This window comes from Ylistrum balloti, unplaced genomic scaffold (assembly GCF_031769215.1).
Source record: "Ylistrum balloti isolate Yb309-2 unplaced genomic scaffold, AGI_CSIRO_Ybal_v1 Utg370420, whole genome shotgun sequence".
NCBI lineage: Eukaryota > Metazoa > Mollusca > Bivalvia > Pectinida > Pectinidae > Ylistrum > Ylistrum balloti.
The window spans coordinates 115,834-143,822 of NW_026782284.1; the positions used below are offsets into that span (position 1 = coordinate 115,834).

Here is a 27,989-nt window from a genome sequence, read left to right on the forward strand (position 1 = left end):
GTAGATATGTGTATTTCTGTACAGATAATGTCACTATGTTGTAGATATATATATTTCTGTATAGATAATGTCACTATGTTGTAGATATGTGTATTTCTGTATAGATAATGTCACCATGTTGTAGATATGTGTATTTCTGTATAGATAATGTCACTATGTTGTAGATATATATATATTTCTGTATAGATAATGTCACATTGTTGTAGATATGTACATTTCTGTATAGATAATGTCACATTGTTGTAGATATGTACATTTCTGTATAGATAATGTCACGTTGTTGTAGATATGTACATTTCTGTATAGATAATGTCACATTGTTGTAGATATGTACATTTCTGTATAGATAATGTCACTATGTTGTAGATATGTATATTTCTGTATAGATAATGTCACATTGTTGTAGATATGTACATTTCTGTATAGATAATGTCACATTGTTGTAGATATGTACATTTCTGTATAGATAATGTCACATTGTTGTAGATATCTATATTTCTGTATAGATAATGTCACTATGTTGTAGATATCTATATTTCTGTATAGATAATGTCATATGTTGTAGATATGTACATTTCTGTATAGATAATGTCACTATGTTGTGATATCTATATTTCTGTAGATAATGTCACATTGTTGTAGATATCTATATTTCTGTATAGATAATGTCACTATGTTGTAGATATGTACATTTCTGTATAGATAATGTCACTATGTTGTAGATATCTATATTTCTGTATAGATAATGTCACTATGTTGTAGATATATATATTTCTGTATAGATAATGTCAGTATGTTGTAGATATGTACATTTCTGTATAGATAATGTCACTATGTTGTAGATATCTATATTTCTGTATAGATAATGTCACATTGTTGTGTTGTAGATATGTATATTTCTGTATAGATAATGTCACTATGTTGTAGATATCTATATTTCTGTATAGATAATGTCACTATGTTGTAGATATATATATATTTCTGTATAGATAATGTCACATTGTTGTAGATATGTACATTTCTGTATAGATAATGTCACATTGTTGTAGATATGTACATTTCTGTATAGATAATGTCACATTGTAGATAGATATGTATATTTCTGTATAGATAATGTCACTATGTTGTATATATGTATATTTCTGTATAGATAATGTCACTATGTTGTAGATATCTATATTTCTGTATAGATAATGTCACATTGTTGTAGATATGTACATTTCTGTATAGATAATGTCACATTGTTGTAGATATGTACATTTCTGTATAGATAATGTCACATTGTTGTAGATATCTATATTTCTGTATAGATAATGTCACTATGTTGTAGATATGTACATTTCTGTATAGATAATGTCACATTGTTGTAGATATATATATTTCTGTATAGATAATGTCACATTGTTGTAGATATGTACATTTCTGTATAGATAATGTCACATTGTTGTAGATATGTACATTTCTGTATAGATAATGTCACTATGTTGTAGATATGTATATTTCTGTATAGATAATGTCACATTGTTGTAGATATGTATATTTCTGTATAGATAATGTCACATTGTTGTAGATATGTACATTTCTGTATAGATAATGTCACATTGTTGTAGATATCTATATTTCTGTATAGATAATGTCACATTGTTGTAGATATGTAGATTTCTGTATAGATAATGTCACATTGTTGTAGATATGTACATTTCTGTATAGATAATGTCACATTGTTGTAGATATGTACATTTCTGTATAGATAATGTCACATTGTTGTAGATATGTACATTTCTGTATAGATAATGTCACGTTGTTGTAGATATGTACATTTCTGTATAGATAATGTCACATTGTTGTAGATATGTACATTTCTGTATAGATAATGTCACTATGTTGTAGATATGTATATTTCTGTATAGATAATGTCACATTGTTGTAGATATGTACATTTCTGTATAGATAATGTCACATTGTTGTAGATATGTACATTTCTGTATAGATAATGTCACATAGATATGTACATTTCTGTATAGATAATGTCACTATGTTGTAGATATGTACATTTCTGTATAGATAATGTCACTATGTTGTAGATATATATATTTCTGTACAGATAATGCCACTTTGTTGTAGATATATATATTTCTGTATAGATAATGTCACTATGTTGTAGATATATATATATTTCTGTATAGATAATGTCACATTGTTGTAGATATGTACATTTCTGTATAGATAATGTCACTATGTTGTAGATATGTACATTTCTGTATAGATAATGTCACTATGTTGTAGATATATATATTTCTGTACAGATAATGCCACTTTGTTGTAGATATATATATTTCTGTATAGATAATGTTACTATGTTGTAGATATATATATTTCTGTATAGATAATGTCACATTGTTGTAGATATGTACATTTCTGTATAGATAATGTCACTATGTTGTAGATATCTATATTTCTGTTATTTTAGTTATTCATATTAACGTTTTGTGATATTACGATATGAAAATTACCGGTGAAACCTTCTGAATCTAATTATTCAATATCTTTACTGGATAATTAGTAAACTATTGTTTGAAGCCATATATATCTGCCTGATTTAAGCATAACAGTTTGTCATTCTCCACATAGGCTGTTCTATATCCCTGACGAGTAGTTTATTTATTGCTCAAATGCTTTTATTTCTATGAGGTTAACTGCCCTTTGCACTTAAAGTATTAACTGTGTACATAAGGTGTGTAAATTCTGTTTATAGCTTGTTTCTTTACTTTGTCAAGCTTTGGGAACTAAACGCAAATCCCATTTCGCCTGTACGTTAGATAGGTTTCAGTTTGTACTGGATGGTGGTACAGATCAGCCAATATAACGCTAATGTTATAGGCTCATATTTACATTTGACTTAACAATATCGCCCATCTCACACGAGGGACAAATACAAAGTGCTAATTTCCATGTGTGTTTGACCACAAATGGCTAAACTATGTCTTTACTAGTCATTATATGTACACAATAGTGACGAATATTCAAATCAATGTAGATCTGAAATGCAATCACGTAACACATGTTGGAGTATGGTTAGTTTAACTTGTTCTCATTTAAGAATGTGACACGTATTTGGATTGACCAAGATTTACATTGTGGGTGTTGTCGATGAAGCAGAAGACGCTTACTCTTTCGGAACACCAGCTTTTATTCTCCTTGTACTTATTTTTCAGCAATCTCCGTTTATATCTTTCTTTTGTGCATATTTTGCCCTAGTTTTATGGAATTTGAGTTCGGATTAGGATTATGTTGACATGTTGGTATTTGTTTTACATTTTGTTGAACAACATGACCAACGTAGTGGGAAACAATAGCACAACCTGATTAATAACGTTATGATAGATTACATAAGGTTGTTTACGGTTGTGAGATAGAGAATGAGATGTGTGTATTATCTACAAAGCCATCTATCATATGTAAGTCGATATCTATTCACATGCCTAGTGGTCAGACGTTCACTGACCAACGGACCAAGTCATGTTTGTACCTGATTAGTTGTTAAAAGCATTGCGGGTTAAAGTTATGAAGGACCACTGCTGAGTTTAATTACGATATGTTTGGTCTGTCCAGGGAAACGTTTTCATTGTAAGCACCTTCGACTTGATAAGAACATTGTATATGCTTAAAATAGTATTAGTTTAAAATATTTAATCAATGTTTACTATCTAAACAACGCCATGTATCGACTTCAATGATTTGAGTATGAAATGACAATAGCTTTTTAGATGGAAACCATAGGTGAATTTAATGTGGGAAAGAAACTGTTTTGGTGCCAGTTATTACAGTTGTAAAAGCCAATTTCAACTTTCACCATATATAACTGTAATAGGCATTCATTAAAATGTCACGTTTCTAGCTTATTTATCCGTAATTCTGTGTTACAATATAATGTCACAGCTTATTTTCTCGTAATTCACTACAAAATCACAGTTACTTATTCGCAATTCAGTAAAATCATGATATCAAAAACATGATTCATGTTCCTATCTATTACTTTTTTTTCTATCGTTTTCATAGCTAACAAGTTTACTGGAAATTACTTAAATTTTGTGAATACTTTATTTCGCGAACGCTGATTTAGAAATGACTTTAATTTCTGGTATGATGAGCTACATATATTAGAAACCAAGACTCCTCAAGACTTCAATATCCGTAACAGGACGAGGGATTTGAATTGTAAATAGAATCTCTCCGCGTATTAACGCGAAATATAAATGATATACAGAATCGCAAAGTTTCACTGTGTAATGATTCTGTCCATCACGTATTGAAGCACATCACCCGATATATTGCTAAAATTATTTCGCCAATATCCTTGAAGCATGATGACCGTGTTGCGAGGTTTTAGTGTATGTAATGATGGAATTCTTTGCATCATACACAACGAAAGAATTGGAAAGAAATTAAGCATCACAAACATGTTTAAGTTAGAAATTCATCAATTTCAGAGGCAAGAAGTTACACAGTTATCTTTCCAACCAAGTATGATATGAGATCGGTCACTTTGCGACCACTGGTAATTACCTCACCCTGTCGTTAATATTCCTAATACACATGTCATTCTTTTAATTGCAAAGGCCAAGAGGTCACTGACCAGTGGTACGGCGAGGTCAAGATGTACACTTTTGGAAGCGCACAGCCAGTCTCAGGCACAGGTACGGTTCGGTATATCGCTATGTCTATGAACACATTTTACTGATTGACTGCACGTGGGTATTTCTCGTTTCCCAATGGCAACTTCAGTAATTGATGCAATTTTACTATGACCGCTTTATTCACTTCTCTAGGCAAACGCATCATATCATGTTCATTATACAGTGGTCTTGTAGTGTGATCAAAAAGAAAGCATATTGAAGTCAGAGAATTGTGAACCGCCTCCTTTTCGAATTAATAGGATTTTTGTTATATCCATCAGAGAGAAAACTGCGGAAAGTAGAAACTGCTGTTGTTCTTGCTTGAAAATCCTGTAACTGACAGCTGTCGCAAAGTCCAAGAATGACAACAACAGAATATCCACCATTATCGCAGGATGAATAGTAAATACATTGTGAGGCAACACAATGCACTCATTTTTCAATACTTCAATAAAATTGTCTCCCTTGGTTGTTTTTGAAGTAAATTTGTACTTACAACGGAAAATTGCTTTGCTTTCCTTGACTGTTAAAAGTAGCCTTTGATTGTGAATCAGACTAAATTTTCATGATTAGATGTGTAATTTGTTAACTGACTTTTCGTTGCAGTTGTATTTGCTTAAATTTCAAAATTGTTGCAGGTCATTTCACTCAAGTCGTATGGAAGGGGAGTGATGAGATAGGTGTAGGAAAGGCGCGAACAAAAGATGGCAAAATATTAGTGGTAGCCAACTACAGACCAGCCGGGAACATGCTTGGTGCTTTTCAGGAAAATGTACTTCCGCCAAAAGACGGAAAAATCGACCTCTCATCAGAAAAAGGTAAATATAAAAATCTTAGTCCTAACTATGGCCCCTATGCTTACACAAGAACTTATATCTACTTACCTATCAAATACAGGTTACAAGTGAGGATTGTTGTCCAGCTGGGGAACAAAAGATGTTTAACACCGTAATTTACTATTTTGTTACGTCGTAATAACGACTTTGACATATAACAAGTTTAAGGTACATGTAAACTTATCAAAACTACAAAGTTAACATACTGACATAGCAAGGTAGTTAAAATGTTAAATCATTTGATCGGCGTTCATGGATAATGTGGGACGCACGGTACGGTTAATTCAGGAATGACACTTATGGTGAAAATAAAAGTAATTCATTCACCGCGTATTTACTTACATTGTAGTGAAAATAACATTTGTCATAGAAGCACGAAAAAGCTGTATGATGCAGTTTGAAAATAAATTTGGTTCTACTTATTCGAATTCGTAAAAAAATAAAAGGTGCTGTTCACTTGTACACTCTGAGATATGTGTACTCACTTTCGACCAATCAGATCACACTCTTTGCATTGAAACTGTTTGCACATCCTTACTCTTACCCAATCCCTTTCTGGAATCATGTCATTGAAAAAACAAACATGGATGGCTGAAGTTAGCGAAAAGATGATAGAAGTAAACCTGAGGAACTGGAGCAGGATAGGAGAGAGGGAAATCAGTGGTGAAGATACGGACATGTTTCTGCTGGAACCGCTAACACAAATTAGACGAAAGCGGACATGAAGGTTTCCAAAGCATATAAAGAGAGCGCAAGATATCTGGCGTTGTTCCATGTATAGACAGAGGTGGCAGCTACTTGTTAGATTTCTGGTTCAGAACCATCCAAGAGGATCTCCATGTTTTGAAAACGAAGCAAAACAGCTAGAAGAGTCGGTCTCTATATTTGGACTATATAATGAACAGTGATCCTGAACATGTATATGATGCGACCCTTCAACCCCACGTCATAATATAAACACTATATTGCTCATCCGCAAATCATGATCTGGAGTTTTACAGGAAAAAGAAGTTCATGCTATTGGACCCAAAGCAAATTGAAAGTACCAATTGTAATGAAGAATGTATAGCGTGCACACAGCTAAGAAAAATACAAGAGAAGGGAAATACGAAGGAGATGTTAAAAAGGGGCCCTGTGTACTTTCCGCGACTCCAGAGAAATACCCAATGGGAGTGACTATTTGCGGACAGGCAGCCACAAAATAATGTCACAGGATAACGAATTTTCCTTCGTGCCAATGGGCATAGGACGTCTGGTAAGTCTATTTACATTGTAGAAACAGCGACAGAAATATCAATTCTCTATCTAGTGATATTACTTCACTCAAATTAATACACAGTTTCTTTAGAACGTTTTCTCGTGTAGGTCTTCATAGTTTATCAAACCAAAATATAAATGAATGGAGTGAACAATTTCAAGATACAATTTTAAAGAAATTTGAATTTAGAATTAATATATATTTACAATATTCATAATATAGTGTTTCAAAATTTCGAGCAAAATTGAATAAACATATATGAAATGGGCAAAAAGTAAAAGCAAAGATATGCACATTTGATTGTTTCATGTCCTTAGATTATTAACAGGCGGTCCAGGTCAGGCATTTACGTTTATCATCTATAGTTCTCTGTCATTTCCGTCACAGATTCTATTTTTTCCACTTTTCTGTTCAAAACTCACATCCACTTCGATTAAAAGAGTGTTCTTCCTTCTTTCCTCTTCTTTTCTCTTAATTACTCACATCTAAATTGTATTTATAAGTCAATCAATCACATGGTATAAACTAGGTAATTTTGGAAATCATGATAAATACTAATCTCCTCTCATTCCGTTTCCTATTTCCTGAGCAAATCCATCGAAAGATTATATTTCTTTAAACCAAAACATGTCAAGTTCTTAAGAAAAAAACTCATTACTAACCCGATTTCTATTTCAGCGTAAAAAGCAACTTTTCCTCAATCTGAGAGACCCTTGAATTTCGCCGAATCAAATTATTCAAATATCTGGACACAGTCAACAGATAACGTGATATCGTGTCATCAATTTATCCCGAACAGCCTCCGTAATCGTCTTCCTTACTCCCAGCCTATCAGGGATGTGCGTCAACATTCTTATACTCGCATTTTTTTTTCGAAAATCAACATTGGATGGAGCAGTGACAATAAACCGCCGTGGACAATCAACCAAATTTCAAAGGTCACAGTGCCAAATCAGCACGTGGCTCACAGAAAGATGCTTCCATCTATATTTAGAAAGCCGTGGAAACATATTAAACATATTGTTGACTTCCTCTGTTAACCTGCTATCATGATGCTGAAGACCTTACAACTCGGACCCTTTTAACAACTGTTAAATTACAGGAACTATGTGGAATTATAGTTCCTACCGTATTTGAATTAAATCATTTGATTTCTACGTGTGTTGAATTTATCTTATGTTAGAATATATGATAATTCGTGCACCACATGTGGAACAGATAACATTGTATTGAGCTGCTTAATTACTTGTGAAATAGCAAAGTTTACACCACACAGTTAATCATCAAGGACCAATAATTATCTTCCTTATATCGTTCTCAAATATATTCAAAACTATCATCATTAAAGTCATATAAGAGAGTTTGTCGAGAACATAGTACAGAAAGAAAGAGCGATAATAAAAAAGGAAGTTCCTCATGATTTTCATCCACCTGCATTTCTCAAAACCCTGTGTTGTGATTTTGTCTGTCAGTTGACGAATACAAGGTAGAGCTATTAAAAAACAGAAAATTCACAACAGAGAAACTGAAATGATCGCGGCTATCAGACAAGTTGGCGGAAAGCGCTGTCCATATTAGTTTTGATGCCAGAAAAAAACTGCATGGTTGACGTAGAAGAGTATGTTGTAACCATGATTCCCTATTCTGATGCGTATATACGAACAAAGTTGGCAATATATTTAATGTTATTTAAGATGTCAACAGTATTTTTGAAAGTGCAATTCAAGGACTTTGCAAGGCTTTTGTGACCTAACTTGATGAGCACTTCGATAAATTCAGCCTCCATTGAAGTTAGAAACCGGTTAGCCAACAGAGGGATACAATCAGTTCCCATTGACAAGCCAGTAGAAGACCTCCCCACCAATTCTACGAAGACGTTGTCAACCAGAAACTCCTATGGTATCTTACTTCGATTTTTACTTTTTTTGAACGAAATACATACACTATACGGAGATAGTGATCACAATGCACATTGAAACTTACAAAACCGACCAAATAAAGTAAATAAATGTCTATAAAAACCCAACTCAAGAACATCCATGACACTAAATCGACAATATACATGGCCCTGAATAGATTTAAGTGTCCGATAGGAGTCCCTGTGTGCTTTAATCTCATTCATGGTCAGTAAGTTTGATTGATATGATATATAACAAGGCGAATAAGATAAGGGCCACATAAGGTTTACCTAGGGTCGCATACATTTACAGGTAATCATCGTATACAGGCGTTTGAAAATGCTTTGTCGTTTCTCGTGGACAGTGTTCTACTTTATTAATGTAACCCTGGTAAAATACTATCCGCAATATACCACTCGGCTAGAGAGAACTTCTCTTTAGATCGATTGGTTGAGCGTCAGACTAGTAAGCCAGGGGTCCCGGGTTCGATTCCTAGCGGAGGCATTGAGATGGCAAAATGACCTCTATTACATTGGCGCCCATGTCGGGACCCGGGAATAGTACTTAGCAATGCCCCATCAGCATCGCTGTAACCCCTGGAACTCGAGGACGAGTTATTTCCTGGAGGGGGGAGTATGTTACCCTGGTAAAATACTATCCGCAATATACCACTCGGCTAGAGAGAACTTCTCCTAGCGGAGGAATTGAGATGGCAAAATGGCCTCTGTTACATGAATTGAAAGGTTTGTTGTAAATTAAATTGTGATGATGCAGACTATGGAATAACATTGGAAGAAAAGAGAGATATAAAAACAAAAACAAATAAAAAAGTGTACAAAATATATGGTGATATAACAGTGATGCATACAAAATCACACAAACTCCTAACCTTCTCTGTCACCCCCGCCTAATTTATTTTTGATTGTTTTGAAAGAAACACTTACATTCCTGCAATGGGCAACATACAAGCAATAAAAGCGAGCGAAACTCTTTTATGTATTGGAGGTAGATAAATCCTCTCTCACATCACTATGGTGAAGTCCGTCTTAATAATAGACGAATACCGCGTTTGTTTGCATACAGATTATTTACTCTTCGATCTGAATACCACTGTCTCTAGCGGGTCACCTTTTATCGTTTTATTGACCATGTTATAATTTCTGACAAGGTGGGAAGTTTTGACCCACAATGCCCAGGTAAAATTATGGGCGTTTCCAACATTAGCACGCCTATACACCTTAGCTTGGGTTGAAAGACTAACTAGTACATATATATCTAGTGGGATTGTGCGATTGTGTGTCTGAATTTGGATGTATTTGGACTAAAAGATATCTCAAAGCGGTAAGTTAGATATATACAAAAACTAAGGAATGGTGTGTTCATGAACGTAACAAACAAATATTTGCCATAGAAATATCGAAACGAGGAAATATCGATTTCAATAATGAATGAAATTTTTAATGAGCAAACACAAAGTAATTATTTGAAGTATTGTCATTTAAAATCAACATCTAAATGCATTAAAAAATCATTTATATCGAAAGCCAACAAATACAGTTTATTTAAATGAAAGGTCGATATTCATGTGCCATTGACATATTTGATAAATATTCTGATCACAAGTTATGATTAACAACATACTGTTATTGACATTGGGAGAACTAGATATCACAAATAAATTATCATTGTACCCGAACCACCTTTAGACTAATTGAGATGTTTCACACGTTAGGCTCTCTGCATGCATACAGAATCAATGTTGCGTTTCGCCATATGGTCTTCATAATGTTCATGACCTACTTTTCTTTTTTAATGTTGTATAGAATCTATTATTCTCGTTTGTTATACTACATCCAATTTAGATCACTTTGATCATTTGCAAAATTTTAGATGTGTGATACGCTTATTTAACATAAATTAACATGGCAAAATTGAGTTTGTTATACAGCAGACTGATCTAGTTTGTTTGCACTTTAATTTCCGTCCATGCAGTATTTTTTTCCCAGTAATTATGTTAATGATTATATATATATACACACACACCCCGAAAAAACAAACAATAAATAAATAGTTAAGAAAAAAGCAAGATGGCCATATCAACATAGAATACAAATGACACATCCTTCTCTTTGTTGCACGATACTACATTGGATAGCAAATCATATGACGGGTTGAAGGTGGTAAAGACAACGAAAGCCGAACAATACCACAACAGCTTGAAGCAGACAGTGCATACATACATTTCGTATATAAATCGACCCCATACTAGTCGTTCAGCAGGTTTTTTTTTTTTTATGGGTTTCCATAACGCTTAGTCCATGTCTATCTATAATTATGTTGATTCCGACCTTGATACTATCTATTTGCATTAATGTCAATTATTGTACATTAAAAAAATTCCGTTTGCAACCAATTCAACATCAAAACAAAATGGCGACAATGAATTATAATATCACGTGATCATCAAGATCAAGGATTTCAGCAATGCTGTGAAAAGCTGAATGTGTTATTCTGAACAACTGCATATACTTTGACAATCTTAACAGAAATTTATAAATTTACATATCTATGAACACGATCATTGAAACATGACTGCTACCTACACACATTATCTTTACTGATTATTGAATGTAATATGATTAATTTTGTATGATGACATCTTCAGAATTGTTAGTTACGTTGTTTGGTCAGCTGTCGCGAACATTTACCCACTACACATCAAGTACTGGTCGATACAGCTATACTGTTGAACCCATATGTCCATATGTTACCTATGTATACAAAGATTAAAATACGATATTAAACAGTTATTACTAGTTGTTTTTGTAACTGTTTCAATCGACAGAGACATACACTCAAGAACATCTGACTTTTAAAAGTACTATCGACTGTGTATATAAATATAGAAGCACTAATGTATATTTTGATTGTATCAGCCATATTAAGAACTTTCAGTAATTGTACGCAATTACATTTATCCACATGAATGGCTATGTGTGTCATAACATTTTGTATTAACTTTGATTCATCGATGGCTGATTACAAACCTTTAAAGTGAAATTATTCTTCATATCAGCAGACAAGAGTATGTACCTACTCTCACAGTGAGTGACTTAGATAGTCTCATAGTACAACGAGGTCAGTTTTATCGATTTTCTAGCTGCAGTACTTAGTCCTTATTTGGCATGTACAGCTACCCCGAAAACATCAATACTAGTATCAATTCAGGACCGGAAAGCAGTCAGTGTGTGTTAATTCTAACAGGGACCTAATGCCGGTACAAATAATACGATCTGTAAGTGTTTTTTTTTATAGAAATTCTTACCATTGTGTGTCACTTTTTCATAGATCTAAAAAATATTTAATGTACCATCATGTAAAAAAGGAAGCGTTTTGGGTAATTTATGTGGCGGAATAATATACATCGTTGTTTTATTTTCCTTTGTTCGCTTTTGTTAAACACATGTTGACACTGAACCCTATTCTTAATGCTGATGTTAAGGAAAGTATCTACTGAATGTAGAAAATTTTATTTCGTTATAACTAACACAAGTAAATGAGTGTTTCAATTATCATATCTAATGAATTATGTATATGGATTCATGAATTATGTATATGATAGGGTTGTATTGATAAAACCTCTCCAGAAACATCAGAATCAGGTTCATACGTCATAAAGAGTCAGTATTGTTAATCTCTGACATATCTATAGTATCTACACTGTGTGCAGATTTCATTTCACGGCTGTTATTGATAAATAACCATTGATTTTCTCTAATACAAATGTCAATGGGGACGTTTATTTAGGATATTGTTTCAATAGGTCACAAAACAAACTATGAAAACCAAATTATCAAATAAGTAGTTGACAGCCAGAATTATCGATGTCAATTGAACGTGTAATACAACATAAATAATTAGGACGTGTTATTTCTAAGCTTATGTTTATTTTGTATGACTATAATATGAGAAAATATCAACATTATAAAGCTGCATCTTAGCTTTAGTCCCGGGGTTTGTCGTAACCTGCATGACAATGTTTTTAATTATTCGAAGAGGAGAATGGTTCAGAATAAACACATGTACTTGTCTCTAAAATTAACAGATATATAATTATTACGAAATCTATTAAATTATGGGACTATTGCACATTCCCATAAGATTTTGAAATTTCTTCGGTCTCCACAGATTTTTTGTAGTCGCCTCAAAAGGTTCAGAATTTAGATCCTTTGCTTCAATTACGAGTCTTGGAAGTGGAAAATAATTGTATGATGCAATTGAATTCATTGTTTATCTCAATAGTCTCTAACTCTTAATTTGTATTAAGCGGTGCCATTAACTTATGTGTCGTTTGAACTGTTTTAGAATAATGAATATATCTTTCATTTATGCTTGTATTCATTGTGTTCTTCCTCAGTATTTATTGTTTACATTTATGCCGGTATTTCTTATGTTCTTTATCAATATTTATTGTTGTCATTTTCAGGGCAAGTAGGTGTTGATCACAAACAGGAATCTGTGCCATTTTCTAGTCGATTCGAAAATAAGAATACTCCCTCTAACATGGCAAGCCGAGGTGGAGAGTCCCGTTCCGTCCGTACATTCACGGAAACTACCGGAAGTGGTGCTAACAAGGTCACAAAGACGGTTGTCGAGGAAACCATTATCAAAGCAGATGGAAGCAAGACCACCAACAGGAAAGAAACCATTACCACAGGGGATTCCGGGACAACAAATATGAAGTCAATTGGTGACAAGGACAAAAAAGAAAAAGGAGGAGCCTTTGGGGTAAGCAGTTTTAGTCTGGTACATCTATAGCAAAATTCCTTCCACATTTGGTGTCAGTATCTGGCATTAAGTATTCAAGATGGACATGACTTTGTGGATTAAAGAACTTGATATAGTATTCTGTTTTGGTATATGATTTACGGATTAAAAATTCCATTTAATTTTTACTAAGGCAAGAGTGTTAGTTTCCTGACTTGCAAATAAACACAAAAAATCGCTGTAAACCAAATTGCTTAGAGGTAAGAAATTAAATATACATTTTCTATCGGATAAAATGCAATAAAGTATGGAGGAATGAAGGGCTGGCAACGAACCTAGATTTTTTATCTATAAAATACAAAGTGCGTGACAAATTTAAACATTAAATGACTTTAAAGTATTTACAAATGTCTAGAAACCTATCAGTTCACTTTTAATCATCCTCTTAAAACACATGAGAACATTTGTAGCCATGCTACAAACTACTCAGCTTACACACCGACTGTATTATTCCTGTCAATAAAACCTTTATAGCCATTACAGGCATTTTAATTTGAACTTATCGACATCTTTATAAGTTTATTGAACGCTGTCAAATTGTAAAAAGTGGTTCTCTACTTTTTTTTACTATGGTGCATTAGAAAAACAGATGACACGTATGATGTTGTCATGTTGACTTTCTGCATCTTTTGATCTCTCCCAAGCCAGTCTGTTTGTTCAAAGTTTGAATTAAAAGACATATTTTACCTATTCGCCTAATGGAACATTTGTACTTCTTATCACTATTGTAAGTAGTTGTGCTGTTGTTTGCTGGTGTGCTATTGTTAGTAGTTGTAATGTTGTTTGTTGGTGTGCTGTTGTTAGTGGTTGTGATGTTCTTTGCTGGTGTGTTATTGTTTGTGGTTGTGATGTTCTTTGCTGGTTTGTTATTGTTTGTGGTTGTGCTATTCTTTGCTGATGTGTTATTGTTAGTGGTTGTGCTGTTGTTTGCTGGTGTGTTATTGTTTGTGGTTGTGCTGTTGTTTGTTGGTGTGCTAATGTTAGTGGTTGTGCTATTCTTTGCTGGTGTGTTATTGTTAGTGGTTGTGCTGTTGTTTGCTGGTGTGTTATTGTTTGTGGTTGTGCTGTTGTTTGTTGGTGTGCTAATGTTAGTGGTTGTGCTATTCTTTGCTGGTGTGTTATCGTTAGTGGTTGTAATGTTGTTTGTTGGTGTGTTATCGTTAGTGGTTGTGCTGTTCTTTGCTGGTGTGTTATTGTTTGTGGTTGTGCTGTTCTTTGCTGGTGTGTTATTGTTTGTGGTTGTGCTGTTCTTTGCTGGTGTGTTATTGTAAGTAGTTGTGATTACGAGCTTGAAATAAAATAGGATTTTTTTTTCACTTTAAAAATGAAACTGGTAAAGAAATCCAAAGCCCCCCATACCCGACATCGTTTTAATTCAAGGTTTTGGTAAAACCGCACTAATTTGCACGATTCGAAAGAAACAACACTGGTATAGCGTTACTCAGCAGATATATGTAATAATTTCTGATGAAAATATGTCGAACGTAGCGGAATCAATAAATATTTATTGTACAACATGTATGTATGTAGATGGCTGATAAACGTGGAAACCCTATCTCCACTGCAGCTGGCCGTATTGACGTGCGAATCAGTAGTTTGTGTGGCAGTATTGACGTGCGAAGCAGTAGTTTGTGTGGCCGTAGTGACTGTGGCCGTAGTGACTTGCGAAGCAGTAGTTTGTGTGGCTGTTTTGACGTGCGAAGCAGTAGTTTGTGTGGCCGTATTGACGTGCGAAACAGTAGTTTGTGTGGCCGTATTGACGTGCGAAACAGTAGTTTGTGTGGCCGTATTGACGTGCGAAGCAGTAGTTTGTGTGGCCGTATTGACGTGCGAAGCAGTAGTTTGTGTGGCAGTATTGACGTGCGAAGCAGTAGTTTGTGTGGCTGTATTGACGTGCGAAGCAGTAGTTTGTGTGGCCGTAGTGACGTGCGAAGCAGTAGTTTGTGTGGCCGTATTGACGTGCGAAGCAGTAGTTTGTGTGGCAGTATTGACGTGCGAAGCAGTAGTTTGTGTGGCCGTAGTGACTTGCGAAGCAGTAGTTTGTGTGGCTGTTTTGACGTGCGAAGCAGTAGTTTGTGTGGCCGTATTGACGTGCGAAACAGTAGTTTGTGTGGCCGTATTGACGTGCGAAACAGTAGTTTGTGTGGCCGTATTGACGTGCGAAGCAGTAGTTTGTGTGGCCGTATTGACGTGCGAAACAGTAGTTTGTGTGGCCGTATTGACGTGCGAAGCAGTAGTTTGTGTGGCCGTATTGACGTGCGAAGCAGTAGTTTGTGTGGCCGTATTGACGTGCGAAGCAGTAGTTTGTGTGGCCGTATTGACGTGCGAAGCAGTAGTTTGTGTGGCCGTATTGACGTGCGAAGCAGTAGTTTGTGTTTGATGTCAGGCCATAGGAAATATCATAACCGCTACCGTCAGATCTTATGTGAATTCATCACGCTAAAATAACACTCAATAAAAACTCATTAGTCAATTTAGATGAAAAAGGACGAAAATGAATTTATATATCCGCGTTTTAATACAAAATCATACTCAATAAAAACATAAAACGATAGATATATAAACAACACCCCCCAAAAATGGGACCGAACAAAAAACAGAAATATTATAACACCCCCGACACTTCAGAAATATTTCATTCTAAAGCAACTAATAGTATACATGTTGGTTATTGTTTGTAATTGGCATGGTAGTTTTTAAATATTTAATATTCAAACTGACTATAAAATCAATAGTCTGTTAGAAACTAATGCTACGTTTATCACATAAAGGTATTTATAGTTAAAGGGATGTTAGCTTATCACTCGGGTTCCATTTATAATATAACAATTGATTTGCATTAACAATTGATTTCCATCAGGACGACATACCCATCCAGGATCTCCGTGTTAAGGATGATGACGTAAGTTAAAAATGTTGTGTCACGTGACGTTTGATGACGGTATTGTTTGCTGGTTTCGGTGATATGTGTATGATTTCACCACACGCAATGTGTAGCTAACTACCTGCTGTGTACAATATAGAGTAGACAATAACATATTATTTTTGTTTATAACACTGGTGAATTTCATCAATGTTTATATAGCGCATGTTTCTAATTATGACTAACAAATCTATCAGACGATGTACAATTTACTAACCAATATAACATTAGGTGGTTGTTTAATACCGATCATTAAAATATTGAGGGAAAAATTATCATTTCAGTTTTACTGGTGTCGGCTTATTTCATATATGCCTACGTCATTTTCAGAGGAGAAAGCAGTAAGAGTTACCGCCCTTGTAGCTGCATTGAAATAAATGTTCTTATATATATATTTTACATTTTTTCAATAAATCTATTTATAGAATTCATATATATAATTGTTCATAAAAATTGTCAACATTTTTATTTTCTTCATTTCTCTCAGCACAGATGCTTCAAAACTATTTCTATAATATGAGCTTGTGTGATTTTAGATTTAGAAAACATATATCCATCACAATTTTTGTTATGGCAAATGTAGAATGGAGATTTCATGATATGATTGATGATGTTTAACACTAAAAGGCCATGCGGTAAGCAAGCTTCATCAAATACATACATTAGTAGATATCACCTCATTTGCAAATCCTTATAAGGAGATAAATATCTCAACTTGTTTACTCCAGAGACGCAACATATGGTGTTAGTAGGTTTACGGCACAAAGGACACGCCATAGCCATCATTATCACCTGAAACATCTTCACTTTATTAGAGTGTGTCACGTGATCTATTCCAATAGTTCCGGTAACGCACATCACCTTATTAGTAAAGTTCGATTTTATCTATCGCTGATATCGATTATTGATTTCTATGACGTTGTCATTTTCATTATCGTAGATAACAAATCTATATTAACATATTTATTCAATAAATCATATTACACATGTGTATGTGTTTATATTAAACTCTGTTCAACAGAATGAATTAAACTGATGAATATATTTCCTTTATTGAAATAAACCCCAAACAAACCGAATAATATCCAAAATCCAAATTGAGCATATATTTTGGTCAGGATTGCGACAACCGTCATTTCAGTAAATGTAATATGTAATGCAAATATCATGTACATAATATATATATAGATAATATCTACATTGATACCAGTATTTAAGTATCTGATAATAGATTTGTACATTTAATTTCTAAGTTGTAAGCATGATATTCAATATTGCCAGTATATATATTACACACATGATCTATTATTTTAAGCATAACAACAATAGCATTAAATAGTATCCCAATACACAATACTGATACATGTGGTGCCTTTGTCACAGCTTCAGCCAATCATATATAGTATGTGATGGTAAATAGATACCTATTTATGTAACCAGTTTCCGTTGTACAGATATATTGGATTCACTTTTAATCTGAGAAACAAACTTATGCCATATTAGTTTTCTTTTAAGTAAAAGTCGTTTGACTGCAGACGTTACGAAACTAAAGGGAATGCTGCTTATATGATTTATAAGCTAAAATTCAGCTTTATTACCGACATTTTGATTTCTGTGAAGTTTCAATAAGTCTTTTTATATTTTTTTCCATTTATTTATTTACTGACGTATTTCACTATAGTGAATTTTTTTTGTAAACATTTCGAAGTTAAGCAGCGACTAACTAAATGTGAAAGTAGAATATTCACACACTGATATAAACTAACGATTGAAGGCGAATTAAAAGTTGTATGTACTGGTATACAGCACTGATACTTGGCGGTGTACATACATATCTACTCCCGTTATTGTATGTTGTGCCAGCTGTGTATGATGTGTAAATTCACACCGGACAGCACGTGTCGGACGATGTAACACGTATCAAGGTACAGCCAGTTCTAATGATGTCTGGCACAATGTAGACGCAATGTAACGAAAAACATAGTGTTTCGATTATATTTGTTGGGTACTTTTGTCGTGCCGACGATTGTGCAGATTAACAAAACATTACGTAAATTTTTATTATATGTTCAATAATTTCCTTTATTGTGAAAATTGAGAGGAGGAATCAAATCTATAAAACTAGGCTGTATAGCGATAATAATAAGTACTTTTTTTCAGATGAGATTTTTTGTATTGTTTTTCCGAGTGATGACATAGAGATTGTGGTATTATACAGTAATCCAAAGATGATAAAACAGCAACATTTACCCACGTGCTGTTACTTGTCCACCGTCTTACTTATATGCATCCTTTTAGTATAGTCAAACATTGAACCAACTCTGAATCATATCCTGCATTTTATATCGAATTTCAATATCCATATTGAATTGAAGTTCCGGTTTTGCGACTTTTTCATTTTTCCCTGAAGATTGATAACTTCCCTACAGGAAAGCTAACAATGCATTAATGTAAGTCTCTGACCTCACAATCTTAAAATACACCAGAGAAAAAAAAACTAACGTATTTCTTATCAGAGCTGAATTTAATCTGCCTTAAAACACAAGGAAATGGAAATTTCTTATCGTTGTAAGTTTCGCTGGTTCAGTGAACTTTTCTGTGGTGGGTTTAAGACTTCGGCTCCGAGTTGAGGTGTATCGTTATCAATATAAAGAGACCCACAAGGTGTCGTTGTAACGGAACGTGCTTAATGACGTGCACGTGAGATAACTTTCTCTGGTCAGTTGTATTCCTGTGTTTATTTACCATACCATTGTTCTCAAGACCTAAACTTGTTTGTGTGACTTATGTTATGGATAATGGCTTTTATGAGAATTGTATAAACATAGAATATAATTTTGTATATCGTCACTAATTTAACCTTCGTTGATATTTCTGCAGAATGAACTATGTTATATATTCACACGCACGATTTAGCGTCTGTCGAAGCCGTGACTATAGGAAATTAGTCTATGTGTACAATATGTGTACATTATAGTAGGAACAAGTGATCTAATGTAAGGGAACACTTATCTCGCTGGTAATTGCTGTAGCCGGTATGTTTTGGACAGATTCCGCGTCTGTAATTAGACGTACGAGTATGACATACGACTCAGCGTTGATAGATTCGACAGCAGGCAATCTGATACAGTGAAAAGAGGCAATCTGCACCACACATGGATTACTCTGCAGTCGTATCTGTGACAAAATGACGTGGTGAAAATTACAAATGTCGAGTTGTTTGAAAATGTTTTCCTATCTTGAAGTGATTTATCTTAGAATTGATTGGAAAAAGTGTTCTTTATTGCAATTCATTGTTGGTATAGGACAGATTTAGTTTAGAGAGTCAGTAGTATATTTGTGTACGACTGTTCTGACACGAGTACATCAGTGAACGGTCACACCGTGTCTGGGATAGTCTATATTAGTTTATATGAGAAGTTTGGAAACTTTCCCGTGATAAGTAATTCCTACCATACGCGCGCTTAACGAACCACAACACATAGGAACGGGGACTAAAACTAGTTGGAATACTTACCAGATACACCAGTTTAACCTGTAGCAATATACTGTGTTATAAAAAGGCGTGGTATTGTGACTGCAGTATCCGTTGATGTAAGGATATTTCAACAGAACTTTTGTATTACAGCTATAGAAATACATTTGTTAAATCCTTTTATCCAAAAGCATGCCTTGTATTCCATTACAGTTCTTTAAAAAGGACAAAAAAGGCAAGAGATCGTCGAGCAGTTCGTCGGACTCGAGCCCAGAACGAGAGAAGAAACCACAAAAAATCAAAGAGTTTATTGATGACGCTGTGAAAACACACAACGAACTCAGAAAAAAGCATGGTGTTTCTCCTCTATCGCACGACAAAAGTCTGTCAGAATACGCCCAAAAGTGGGCGGAACATCTCGCCGCGACCAACTCATTCCAGCATAGTGAGTGTCAGCATAAGGGAGATAGATTAGGAGAGAATATCGCCTGTAAATGGTCATCAGGATCGGCGGATTATTCCGGTGAGTAAAGTTTAAAACCTTTTATAAGATCACTTGAACAGGGTTTCAAAAGGTGCATGTTGATTACTATTATTTTATGGATGAAAATTATGTTTCGTTCGTTATTTTGCCTATTGATTCTATTGTTGTATACCTTGTTCTCATATGAGAACTTGCCATTATTTACATGGATTGACCAAGGTTTATATAGTGGATGTCGCCGATGAAGCAGAAAACGCTTACTCTTACAGAACATATCGTCTTATTATCCTTGTACTTTTTTTAAGGAACTTGAGTTTGGATTATGATTATGTTGACGTGACGGAATTTTCTTGATGCCCTTTTTGGCAATCGTTGGATAAGAAGCTATTACTGAAGGACGTTGCCGATTAAGGATGACACTTTCTTTTCACTTTATTACGAGTCCTTTTTGTGAATCATTCTTTTGTTACTTTGTATTAAGTTAAAAGCATAGCACTAGAATTGTGGCTGTCTTGTTCCGATCTCTTTAGGATTTGTATCGGAAATTCTCATGGAACAGTACCGTTCTTGCCATTCTCGGAGAAATTATGTATGTTTGGTACAACCTACCTTAAAAATATTTGAAATCGTGTTAATTGTGATTAATGCGATATGAAATATTATTTTCAAAGTGCGTAATGTTTTCCTTCTTTAATAGAAACGGCTCATTGATATGTTTAAAATGTAAACTTCTGTTCGCGAAGAGTCCAGACTAAATCGAGGATATTTGATAAAAACGTTTTTGTTCTAATAGGGAAGGACGTGACTGAATACTGGTACAGCGAGATAGAAAAACACGATTTCAGCAGTGAACCGCGCACTTTAGGATCCGGTAAGTAATGTGAGACGCTGGACATAGGGACTTTATGTCACGCTGAGATTAGGGTATAATCAGTTGTGTGAGACGGGACTTTATGTCACGCTGGGATAAGGGTATAATAAGTTGTGTGAGGCGGGACTTGATGTCACGCTGGGATTAGGGTATAATAAGTTGTGTGAGACGGGACTTGATGTCACGGTGGGATTAGGGTATAATAAGTTGTGTGAGACGGGACTTTATGTCACGCTGGGATTAGGGTATAATAAGTTGTGTGAGGCGGGACTTGATGTCACGCTGGGATAAGGGTATAATAAGTTGTGTGAGGCGGGACTTTATGTCACGCTGGGATGAGGGTATAATAAGTTGTGTGAGGCGGGACTTTAATTCACGCTGGGATTAGGGTACAATAAGTTGTGTGAGGCGGGACTTGATGTCACGCTGGAATTAGTCTATAATAAGTTGTTTGAGGCGGGACTTGATATCACGCTGGGATTAGGGTATAATAAGTTGTGTGAGGCGGGACTTGATGTCACGCTGGAATTAGTCTATAATAAGTTGTTTGAGGCGGGACTTGATATCACGCTGGGATTAAGGTATACTAAGTTGTGTGAGGCGGGACTTTATGTCACGCTGGGATGAGGGTATAATAAGTTGTGTGAGACGGGACTTTATGTCACGCTGGGATTAGGGTATAATAAGTTGTGTGAGACGGGACTTTATGTCACGCTGGGATTAGGGTATAATAAGTTGTGTGAGGCGGGACTTGGTGTCACGCTGGGATTAGTTTATAATAAGTTTTGTGAGGCGGGACTTGATATCACGCTGGGATTAGGGTATAATAAGTTGTATGAGGCGGGACTTGATATCACGCTGGGATTAGGGTATAATAAGTTGTATGAGGCGGGACTTGATATCACACTGGGATTAGGGTATAATAAGTTGTGTGAGGCGGGACTTTATGTCACGCTGGGATGAGGGTATAATAAGTTGTGTGAGGCGGGACTTAATGTCACGCTGGGATTAGGGTATAATAAGTTGTGTGAGGCGGGACTTAATGTCACGCTGGGATGAGGGTATAATAAGTTGTGTGAGGCGGGACTTTATGTCACGCTGGGATTAGGGTATAATAAGTTGTGTGAGGCGGGACTTGATGTCACGCTGGGATTAGGGTATAATAAGTTGTGTGAGGCGGGACTTGATGTCACGCTGGGATGAGGGTATAATAAGTTGTGAAAGTAGTATCAGAGGTCTGATTTATATCTCTGTTACACGTTATCTGAAACAAGGACATTAGGATAGGGTAAATAGTATTAGACGCTTGCTTTGGATCGGTATTACAAGTTGTGTGAGACGTGGGCTGTAAATTTCCATTCATCAGTGAAAGTTGCTGGAGTAAGATTTTATATGTGTCTATCGTCCGATAATAAATATGTGATCTCAGATTTCAAATATAATCACGTGGGTTGGACGTGGGCATCGGGGTCCAGTGTGTTAAATAATATACTTGATAAATGATCTACAAGGCGTGCGATCAGGTGAATCGTACATTTCTGTAACTATGCTTGTTTCACACATATTAGCTGAAAAGACTTGTGTTAAACTCAGTTTGATGTAACGAATAAATAAATGAATAAATAGATAAATGAATTAATCACATTGTTAACTAGTGATATTATAACGCACTGTAAAGATTAACCCTGTACATTTATGTATAAAGACAGGGTCATATGTTATTAAATAAATGTTTTTGGTTCGCAGGACATTTCACGCAGGTTGTATGGAAAGGAAGTAAAAAAATGGGAATCGGCAAAGCAAAGAGTTCAGGTGGAAAGGTTCTTGTTGTTGCGAGCTATTACCCAGCCGGAAATCTAGTCGGCACGTTTGTAGAAAATGTTCCAAGACCGAAAAAGTAAAAAAAGAAAATCAGAATGTGTGAATCGGTTGTCATATCTTTAGTTTACATTTTCAATGATGCATGGAGTTATCAGATCGAATGAAAAATCTTACCTCCATGAATCAAATATATTTCAAAACTTCCATACCAACTTGTTATTCTTCAAGAGTCACTTAATAATAAGATAAAATAATAAAACCCCTCTCATAAAAAAAAAAAAAAAGAAAAAAAAAAAAATAATAAAATAAAATAGAAAAAAATAATAAAATAATTATAATCCTAAAAGATAACTGAATCCGATAAAACATAGACAAGATCCTTATACACCATATCATGGTGACAATGTATTGAATGTCATCATAAATGAAATACTATTGAAACCGGTTATTGTCGTGCATATTTCAAAATTAATTTTAAAATTTAGATAAAATATAAGAGCAAATAATAAGAATATTTTGTTAATGTAACAGGTTTATATACTCCCGTTTTTAGAAATCTGATACAAGATTTAGACAAAATCAACTGACAATATGTTACTCTTCCGTGAAAATGCAGATCTTGTGTATTTAGCCAGTGCTTGTCTTCTGGAGTTGTTGGCTTGTGGATGCTTATGCTACTTTTCAAGTCAATACGAGTTAACTCCCTTGCTTTTAGTAATATTATATGTGATAAATCTGCCTTGGTCAATAAATCAAAGCTGCAGCGAATATTAGTCCGTCGGACAATGAGAGTCATGTCACTTAAAATCTTTATTTTGGTGTATTTGTTATTTTCGTGGGAGTCTTGTCATTTAAAATCTTTATTTTGGTGTGTTTGTTACTTTCGTTGTTAAACTTGTTCACGAATATGAAATTTTCAGTATCATTGAAATGAAGTGACTACGAAAAGCATTTTTGTAATACGCCTGAATTTCAGTCATACGAAACTACTCGATAGTACTTTAGCATCTTCTGTGCCTTTTTATATGATAATCCTGTTGCATTGTATTTAAATCCACAACTAACTGCGTGTCTGATGTCACACAAGAATTACATTCCGGAATGGTCGCCCTTATCTCGTGATCAAAAAAGTGCTTTATATTTTAATGATCCTTCGTCATATTAATCATTTCATGTTGGTCGGGAAAATTATTTGTGTAAAACGTTTCATTTATTTGACAAATTTTCCTTTTTGCTTTTAATGAACAAGATGTTCTGTTTATAAAGTAAATAAAGATTAAATGTTATGAACGTATAACTTGATATTCCTTTTAAGTATTATGATATCGCTATAAACGGAAAATGCCATGGTAAATAATTTTATAATTCATTGTGTGTGTGGATACGTTATTCTATATTGTTATACATGTACATACATGTTTGAATGACTTTTATCATTGCCGATAAACTGCACGAGCATTACTTTTCTTCACTTATATCTGTAACACAGTGGTTTGTTATCACATAAATGTAAGTTCATGAATCAAAATAGGATGTGCATGTGTAATGTTATCGAAATTTATGATTAATAAAAGTAAATATATTTCACAAAAGACATTGTAATGCAGTTTTTTTTTGGTTTAAAGTTGTTTATTTTACTGATTCTGATTTTACAAAACATTGATTTATTGTTGGTATCTACAGTCATGATTGATATTAAGATTGAATACTACAAAACAATGGAACAGGAATGTGTATTTTCCTTTGTTAATAAGATATACAACACTATTGTACGTATGCTCTTCCAGTAAAATAAAATAACCATCCAAAGGTTGGCTTTCTATATCATGTTTCATGAGGAAGGATAACTCTTTTCGTATGTTTTTGATAAAGCATCACTAATTGGCTGATATAATAAGACTGAAGCGTTTACACCTAGGGTAGTGTAGAATAGCTTTACACCTAGGGTGGTGTAGAATAGCTTTACACCTAGGGTAGTGTAGAATACGTTTACACCTAGGGTAGTGTAGAATACGTTTACACCTAGGGTGGTGTAGAATACGTTTACACCTAGGGTAGTGTAGAATACGTTTACACCTAGGGTGGTGTAGAATACGTTTACACCTAGGGTAGTGTAGAATAGCTTTACACCTAGGGTAGTGTAGAATACGTTTACACCTAGGGTAGTGTAGAATACCTTTACACCTAGGGTAGTGTAGAATACGTTTACACCTAGGGTAGTATAGAATAGCTTTACACCTAGGGTAGTGTAGAATACGTTTACACCTAGGGTAGTGTAGAATACGTTTACACCTAGGGTAGTGTAGAATACGTTTACACCTAGGGTAGTGTAGAATACCTTTACACCTAGGGTAGTGTAGAATACGTTTACACCTAGGGTAGTGTAGAATACCTTTACACCTAGGGTAGTGTAGAATACGTTTACACCTAGGGTAGTGTAGAATACGTTTACACCTAGGGTAGTGTAGAATACCTTTACACCTAGGGTAGTGTAGAATACGTTTACACCTAGGGTAGTGTAGAATACGTTTACACCTAGGGTAGTGTAGAATACGTTTACACCTAGGGTGGTGTAGAATAGCAGGCAAGAGAAATTTCATACAGCATTCTTCGTATATTTCAAATAGAAAAAAAAATATATTCAATTTTGTACATGTTGAATACAAAGTAATTCAGTTTCATTGTTACAGTCAAGCTGACGGCACGCTGTCAGAGGAACCTCGTATGTTGTCTCTTATCTCGTAACAGTTTAGTTCGCTAGAAAAAATCATATCTACATATATATATTTTTGTAAATTTCGGTGATTGACTAGTGATAACAGTTAGAGTAATTTTGTGTTTCTCAATTAAAAAGAATGAGATAAAAAAACGTATACGTGCATTGTAGATGTTACTATTTAATTAGAAGGTATTGTTAAAATCCTCTAAATGTTCTACGTCGGTAATTACATAGATCTAACAGCATAGCCGCTTCTATAGATAGATAAATTATCTAAAATATCGGACAAACTATGAACCATCAAATGCAAAAATGTATAACTTAAACAATTAGAAAATCGGACAAGAAGACGACACAGAAATGAGACTGAATTATAAAATTTAACATTCATATTAACAACATGTCATGCTGTATTGCTATCAACTCGAGTCCCAGGCATAAGAGATGGAAATCTTGTAAATGATATGAAATAATTCGTCGTCAGCAAAAAGCTTATGTATTAGATTAAATAATTAGAAATGATAATGATCACCATGAAAGATTAAAAGTGACATGCGATTCTTTATACACTTGATACACTTATAAAGGAATATTTTATATTATCAATATACTGTACTCTGTAATGTTTTTTATTATTGGTTTAAATGCGGATTTAATTACAAACCAATCATGCAATCTTATAGTGTAGTCTTGACATGAAATAAGAAAATCTGACCTATGAACTCCTACAATGGAAGTCAATTCATCGCAATTTTTTGCCTTCCCTCTGGCTTAGACTTGTCAGGGAATCAAATCAGACGATGACCTATGGAAAGCTCAAGTGGTTCTAAAGAATGAATTAAACCACACCACGAGATGAACCACAGCTGCATGAATGTGAATAAAAGTAACATACATAAAGAAAAAGATGTAGGATGGTACAAATATTGATAAAAACGGTACCTAACCTTTGTTGATAAAACCAAATTCCAGGAAATATTGGGTTACTGGAATACTATCATTCGTATGTTATCGCTGTCTAAATGATTTCATGAAGTCGTCAGCCAGTTTTCAAACAAGGTATATCTTAATCTTCGTGAAGGAATCGGAATCGATATTTACTAATAGGGTTAGGGTCCATCCAACCGGAAGGTTATGTTGTATTTGCCATATTATTTTCAGGTAACTTAGAGCATGCAGTAACTTTATAATTTACCTTAAAAATATAAGAGGTCAAATATGTACCTGACCGTCTATCAACGCTTTCTATTCTGGAACGTGTGGTCTTTTCCTCCTTGTACTTTTTCAGGGCCTCCGTGTAACTCTTTATTGTGTTAATATTTTGCCCTAGTTTGATTGAATTTGACTTTAGGTTAGAAGTATGTTGATGTGTCGGGCAAAACGAGAACATGCAACTTTGGATTCACATTCTAAGTGGGTTAAATAAATTCGGTCCGTCATTCGTAAAGGAATGTGCAGCTTGTAGAGGAAAACAAAACACAGGCCAGCTTTCCTCGACCTTGATGTTACATTTACACTTCAAGATTTACATGACAAGTATGTAATTGTGCCTACAGATAAGGCGTCTAATAACTTGCTCCTTGTCTGCACACATTATTACATCCCCGCGTACAAAAAGACTGGGCTTGCTTGATATCGAAGGAAACCCCACCTATACATTATGTAATCTTTCAGAAGACGAATTACTATCTAATCATGTTTGGATAATATAATGATTTAGATTGCCTATTAATGATAGGGATGAGAACCCCCCTCGTTTATATTGAATCCCTAAACTTCACAAGAATCCATACAAACAAGCCTTTGTCAAAACTACTAACCACCATTCTAAATACTATCAAATCTGGGCTACAGTTTTATTGTTTTCTCAAGAAGCGGAATGAACAGAATGTGGATTCTGAAGAACTCCAAAGAGCTTTGGACCAATCTGTTACACCCTCTTCTACAAAACATATCTTTTATAAGGACATTTGATTTTTGCATCCTGAACATCTACATACCCCATTCTAAACTGAAGAAACGCTGTCGTTATCTTATTATGCATGGATTCTTCTGCAAGAAATGTGAACGGGGGTATAAATACATGGTTGTTGACTGAAGCGTATTTCTTTAAAAAAAATCAAAGAAGAAATATACGGACGACGAAATCATAACAATGATCGAGTGTCTGGATAACATGTATGTATCCACCAGGATTGGAA

At 34.6% G+C, this 27,989-nt stretch overlaps 1 protein-coding gene across 2 annotated transcripts in view; it reads left to right on the forward strand.

The window, feature by feature from the left end:
• The window catches only part of LOC132554644 (uncharacterized), a 33,976-nt gene extending 10,623 nt beyond the window's left edge, over positions 1-23,353 (forward strand). The window contains exons 3-9 of one of the 2 annotated variants that reach the window (XM_060218961.1): positions 4,620-4,697; positions 5,315-5,494; positions 13,155-13,456; positions 16,356-16,397; positions 20,107-20,416; positions 21,171-21,248; positions 22,995-23,353. In XM_060218961.1, coding sequence (XP_060074944.1) covers positions 4,620-4,697; positions 5,315-5,494; positions 13,155-13,456; positions 16,356-16,397; positions 20,107-20,416; positions 21,171-21,248; positions 22,995-23,149 — 1,145 coding nt within the window. In that variant the 3' untranslated portion in view covers positions 23,150-23,353. The remainder of the gene's footprint in view (positions 1-4,619; positions 4,698-5,314; positions 5,495-13,154; positions 13,457-16,355; positions 16,398-20,106; positions 20,417-21,170; positions 21,249-22,994) is intronic. The other variant, XM_060218962.1, reaches the window with a different exon arrangement.
• Positions 23,354-27,989: the final 4,636 nt, after the last annotated feature.